The sequence below is a fragment of the Symphodus melops genome (genome assembly GCF_947650265.1).
Source record: "Symphodus melops genome assembly, chromosome: 7".
In the NCBI taxonomy this organism is placed as follows: Eukaryota; Metazoa; Chordata; class Actinopteri; order Labriformes; family Labridae; genus Symphodus; species Symphodus melops.
Genome location: NC_136697.1, coordinates 4,429,680 through 4,435,679, shown reverse-complemented (window position 1 = coordinate 4,435,679; position 6,000 = coordinate 4,429,680). Strand labels below are relative to the sequence as shown.

The window sequence follows — 6,000 nt, the reverse complement described above, 5'->3', positions numbered from 1 at the left end:
CACACTGCTGTTTGAAGTGGCGATGACATCTGGCCTTCAGTCTGAAAGTAGCAGAGGCGTCATGAGGTGATCCCACCTCTGTACCGTCTGTGGAGCTGTGTGCTTCCACCAACACACAGAGTAGATCACTACACCGTACTCATAAAGTAGTTCCTGTGATGGCTGCACGTCATACAGTCTTTGAAGATGTTTCCCCTCTTCCTTTATGAGTGATGGGCTCGTTTCTGTGTGTCGCAGCTCGTACCTTCACTGTCGCTGGGCGGACCTGGAGGAGCTGGAAAAGGACAAGAGGATCCATCAGAAGGTCAAGAGGTTCAGGGCCAAGCAGCAACTGAACAGCTTCATAACTGAGGTGAGCCCTGCTGCTGACACGAGGAGACCATGGAACCATCCAGAACACGGATCATGTGCACAGACAGCTCAGCAGCTGAAACGTGTCAGTAAACACAAGTGTTGAGCGTTATGGAAACATGGGATGGGACAGATTTTAAACATGTGCTTCCTCAACGCACGCTGGATAGAAATCATCTGGCCTCAGCTCACGTTATTCTCAAGTTGTCTTTCTCCTGCTGACAACCAAACGTCTCCCTCTCCCTCTGCAGATGGACGACGAGCCTTTTAACCCGGACTACGTGGAGGTGGACCGTGTCCTGGACGTTTCAGAGAGCACAGACGAAAACGGAGAGGTGCTTTGATCTCTTCCTGTCATCCTTTATGGTTTCAGCCTCTCACACACACACTCACACACACACGCACACACACACACTCACCAAAGTCTCTCCTGTTGCGTTTGTTTGTTTGTGTCCAGATGGTGACCTTATATTTGGTGAAATGGTGCAGTCTGCCTTACGAGGACTCGACCTGGGAGCTGAAGGCTGACATTGACCAGTCCAAAATCGAGGAATATGAAGGCATCGCAGCACGCACACCGAACACTAAACGAGTGGTGAGTGGCGTTGTGTGTGTGTGAGTGTGTGTGTGAGAGGTGGATCCATGAAGCCTCCTCCCTCTGGGCCTCTTTTCATGCTTGGTCTGTGTGTGTTGGCCGGACGCCTGCATCTTTCCCCTTCAGATTTAAAGCTCCCTTAACTGCTCTCCACAGGGCCATGTTCTTGTGGTCTCTCTCTCTCTCTCACACACACACACACACACACACACACACACACACACACACACACACACACACACACCCTGCTCTTGTGGCCAGGCCAAACCACTAACAGTATGTTTAATGCTGAACAGAAGCAGCTGTCTGGCTGAGCTCTTTCTGTCCATCACTCCTTCCTCTTTAACTGTTTCTCCTGGAGAAGCGTGTCATTAACCTCCACTCAGCTCTTCTTTATAAAGGCCGTCTGAGCGTCAGACACACGGGCGCATGAGAGACGCTGCGTGGAGCTGCAGTACAGTAAACACACTTTAGTAAACACATAAAAGTGCAGAGTATGGGAGCTTTAAAACACTCTGTATCACGCTTCATATTGTGACCTTACAGAGACCAGATTGAACCTTACGAACAGGAAGCGTCCTGCTGATTGGTTGAAGCAGTGTCCCAGTCCTTATGCATCTTCTGTTTGCCTAGGATCGACCTCCTGCGGCCGACTGGAAGAAGCTGGAGGGCTCCAGGGACTACAGGAACAGCAACGCACTCAGGGAATACCAGCTGGAAGGCCTCAACTGGCTGACCTTCAACTGGTACAACTCGTAAGTCCCCCAACACGTCTGCAGTGCTGCCCCTCATGGTCTCAGGTGGTCTTCATTATGTCCACTGGTCTCTGCATGAACATCTTCATTCAGCGCTGACGCTGTTTGAAGTGACGTCCGCTTGTCTTGTTTTTGATGTAACGTCAGGTTGTGTTAGTCGTCTGCGGGGTCTTCACACTTCTCTGTCCTCCGCAGACGTAACTGTATCTTGGCTGATGAGATGGGTCTGGGAAAGACCATCCAGTCCATCACCTTCCTCAATGAGATTTACATGAAGGGCATCGAGGGGCCCTTCCTCGTCATCGCCCCGCTCTCCACCATCCCCAACTGGGAGAGGGAGTTCAGGACCTGGACGGAGCTCAACGCCGTGGTCTACCACGGCAGCCAGGCCAGCCGCAAGACCATCCAGGCCTACGAGATGTACTACAGAGACGCACAGGTAAACCAGAGGAAACACAAGCAACAACACGGCTGCTGCTGCTGCTGCTGAGGTTTATGAAGCTGTGATCGTTCAACATGACGTTTCACTCCAAACACGAGGCTTTAACAATCGGCTGTTTTCACAAATTGTCTATTTATTTATTGTTGTTTATATGTAAATATGTAGAGGTGAGTTTTTAAGGGATCAGGTTTAAATGAGCTTCATTCCACTCCTTCAGTCATGTTGCAGCTTATTAATAGTGATTGGTGTTTGTCCTACTGGCACATGTTCAAAATAAATAGAAGTGAATATTTGATCGGATTAAAACATCTGTCCAGATGTAATAAGTCATGGTGCAGCCTAGATGGCAGCCCAGCATTAATAGTTCAAGCGTCTGAGTGAGGATTAAATGAGACAGAGGAAGTGAGCGGGGCGGGCTGCGTTGTCAGTGAGGTCACAGCTTGCAGCAGAGCGTCGGCACCACGAGGATGAGTCTGTTTGAGTTTGACAGAAGAAATGAGACGCTGCCGTGTGAGAGAGTCAGCAGATGAGCCGGGGAAGGATGGACGGGGCTCCTGTGCTGTGTAAGCTCTTTACACTCCTTGAGCTGTAAGCCCTCACGCTGCTAACGCCTCTCTGTAGAATAAGCACTGTTCTTACAAACGCCTGGCTGCTAAGCTAGCCTGAGGTCGTCCTCAAGGTCAGTGATGTGGCGGTGTGTGTATCAGAGGGACATGCAGTGAAATCAGACTTTTATTAAAGTGAACACACCGCAGCACTTTCCCTCCCTTCTCTGAAGCTACAGAAGAGCCTGTTTCATAGTTTCAGCTCGCGGTCCTTCACTTTGTTTCCTCTCTTCAGGGCAAGATAATCAAGGGAGCGTACCGGTTCCACGCGGTGATCACGACGTTCGAGATGATTCTCACCGACTGCCCCGAGCTCCGCAGCGTGCCGTGGCGCTGTGTGGTGATAGACGAGGCCCACCGCCTCAAGAACCGAAACTGCAAACTACTGGAAGGACTGAAGATGATGGACATGGTGAGTGCTGGATAAGGAGGGTCTCGGAGGGTGCACGCCACAGCCCCATCATTATAAATGTTCCATAACGACGGCTTCTCTTCTGCTTCTCCTGCAGGAGCACAAAGTTCTGCTGACAGGAACTCCCCTCCAGAACACCGTCGAGGAGCTTTTTAGTTTACTCAACTTCCTGGAGCCGGAGCGCTTCCCGTCCGAACAAACGTTCATGACCGAGTTTGGAGACCTGAAGACTGAAGAGCAGGTGAGGAGCAGGGCCACTGTCATCATCTTTAGCCTCCCGTTCATTTCCCCGCTGAACAGCTAACTCATGTCGGGAACGTCACAGGTTCAGAAACTGCAGGCCATTCTGAAGCCCATGATGCTGAGAAGACTGAAGGAGGACGTGGAGAAGAACCTGGCGCCTAAAGAGGAGACCATCATCGAGGTAGAGATGACCTGAAGACGCACTGAGCGTGACCCTTCATCTCCATGACACGCTGAATGAACTGCTGTGGTTTTTCTCACTGTAGGTGGAGCTCACCAACATCCAGAAGAAATACTACCGGGCCATCTTGGAGAAGAACTTCTCCTTCCTTTCCAAAGGAGGTGCTGGGGGCGGTGGAGGAGGTGGCGGGGGCTCCAGCGTGCCCAACCTCCTCAACACCATGATGGAGCTGAGGAAATGCTGCAACCACCCCTACCTCATTAACGGTATGAAAACCACCTGAAGCTAAAGACCCGTGTAGCTGTAACCCTCTGTGCCTCGCTGATGGATGAGTTTTCTTCCAGGAGCCGAGGAGAAGATCGCCGAGGAGTTCCGAGATTTCCACGGAGGCAGGACGGACATACCGGAGATGGCTCTCCAAGCTATGATCCAGGCTGCTGGCAAGCTGGTTCTCATTGACAAGCTGCTGCCCAAACTGAAGGCGGGCGGACACAGGGTTCTGGTTTTCAGTCAGATGGTTCGCTGTCTAGATATTCTGGAGGACTACCTCATTCAGAAACGGTGAGAGTAATAATAAGGACGACATGAAGGTGTGTTAAAGGATCAGAGAGGACGTCCTTTCATCACTAACACACCTTCTTTATTAATATACTGTGCATTCACTGGCATGAGCTTCATTAAATGGATGTCTATGTGCTCGCTCCGTCCTGTATCAGATATCCCTACGAACGTATAGACGGCAGAGTTCGTGGAAACCTGCGGCAGGCCGCCATCGACCGCTTCTCCAGACCGGACTCGGACCGCTTCGTCTTCCTTCTGTGCACGAGAGCCGGAGGACTCGGCATCAACCTGACCGCAGCAGACACTTGCATCATCTTCGACTCTGACTGGAACCCTCAGAACGACCTGCAGGTACAAACCAGTCAGCGTGTCTGTAGAGACGACGCCTCAATACGCCGAGACGCTGCTGAAGGTTTGAAGTTAGAGTTTCTCTGATCTATGAAGACAGAACTTCAGGAGAGGTTGAGATGTGAGGAGCTCCAGCACTGTCGCAGCTCCTGTACCTGCGTCAGGACAGGAAGTGTGGACTTGGATTTAACCAGCCACACGTCCCTCTAAATCACTGGAGCAGATTATCACATCTCCACATGAATATCCTTGAGTGCACCAAACACTCAAACAAGCTTTCTTAAATGTGTCCCTTTTTCAGGCTCAAGCTCGGTGTCATCGAATCGGCCAGTCCAAAGCGGTGAAGATCTACCGACTGATCACGAGAAACAGCTACGAGAGGGAGATGTTCGACAAGGCCAGTCTGAAGCTGGGCCTGGACAAAGCCGTCCTGCAGAGTATGAGTGGACGCGAGAACGCCAACAGCGGGGTGAGAGACAAAAGCACACGCTCAGCGTCGACGTCAAAGACTCAGATTGGTGTTTCCCTGTCTGAGGTTATAACACGTGTGACGCTCACATGCACAGAGCAGAAAGTCACCGCTACATGTCAGGAGGTTTGTTTTTGAAAAGTGAAGGACGCTCTGTGTCTGCTTGCTGCTGGCGTGAAGACGAGGACGAGGGAGCCCCAGTTTTTCTCTACAGATAGATGGGCAGCCAGTCTCAGTATTTATCAAACAGGAAGTGAAGTGTACATAGGTGTGAGGCAGAAAACTAGCATAACATAATAATGCTACAAATAACAGTTCAGTCTCTTCTTTGAAGAGGATTCACACACAGAGGGTGAGACATGTTTGTTGTTGTTGGCCAGGTCCAGCAGCTGTCAAAGAAAGAAGTGGAGGACCTTCTGAGAAAGGGAGCATACGGAGCTCTGATGGATGAGGAAGACGAAGGCTCCAAATTCTGTGAGGAAGATATCGACCAGATCCTGCAGAGAAGAACTCACACCATCACCATCGAGTCGGAGGGCAAAGGCTCTACCTTCGCTAAGGTACGCGCCGGCGTTTGATTCACTCACGGCCTGCTCACTCAGCTGGAGTTTAACGTCCCCGCTCCTTGTCTGCAGGCCAGTTTTGTTGCTGCGGGCAATCGCACAGATATTTCTCTGGAGGATCCAGACTTCTGGCAGAAATGGGCCAAGAAGGCAGAGCTGGACATGGATGCCATCAACGGACGGGTACGGTGTTTTATTTGATTTAACCGGGTTATTGTCATGGAGATTAACGACTTCTTTTTCAAGGGAGACCTGAGCGAGACCGGCAGCAGCAAAAAGCACAAAGGCAGGCGAGGTGGAACTTAAAAACATCAGCATCCTGGAGACTCTGCTTCCAGGTCTTTAATCTTAGATTTAAAAACATTCAAGGACCTTGAAGTCAATAGATTCCAGGCTGAGGGTTTGGGACAGGGAGCCCAGAGAATACAGTTTGAAAGTTTTCATGATATAAAGACTCAGACAGTGAGGGAGCAGC

The 6,000-nt window shown here is 50.7% G+C and overlaps 1 protein-coding gene across 4 annotated transcripts in view; it reads left to right on the top strand.

Moving 5' to 3' along the window:
• The window catches only part of chd7 (chromodomain helicase DNA binding protein 7), a 55,171-nt gene that overhangs the window by 31,148 nt on the left and 18,023 nt on the right, over window positions 1–6,000 (top strand). For 3 of the 4 annotated variants that reach the window (XM_079347911.1, XM_079347910.1, XM_079347912.1), the window contains 14 exons: window positions 238–352; window positions 603–686; window positions 809–946; window positions 1,580–1,701; window positions 1,897–2,140; window positions 2,984–3,160; window positions 3,258–3,401; window positions 3,486–3,584; window positions 3,670–3,850; window positions 3,929–4,145; window positions 4,301–4,496; window positions 4,795–4,962; window positions 5,343–5,522; window positions 5,598–5,708. In XM_079347911.1, the coding sequence (XP_079204037.1) occupies window positions 238–352; window positions 603–686; window positions 809–946; window positions 1,580–1,701; window positions 1,897–2,140; window positions 2,984–3,160; window positions 3,258–3,401; window positions 3,486–3,584; window positions 3,670–3,850; window positions 3,929–4,145; window positions 4,301–4,496; window positions 4,795–4,962; window positions 5,343–5,522; window positions 5,598–5,708 (2,176 nt within the window). The remainder of the gene's footprint in view (window positions 1–237; window positions 353–602; window positions 687–808; window positions 947–1,579; window positions 1,702–1,896; window positions 2,141–2,983; window positions 3,161–3,257; window positions 3,402–3,485; window positions 3,585–3,669; window positions 3,851–3,928; window positions 4,146–4,300; window positions 4,497–4,794; window positions 4,963–5,342; window positions 5,523–5,597; window positions 5,709–6,000) is intronic. The other variant, XM_079347913.1, reaches the window with a different exon arrangement.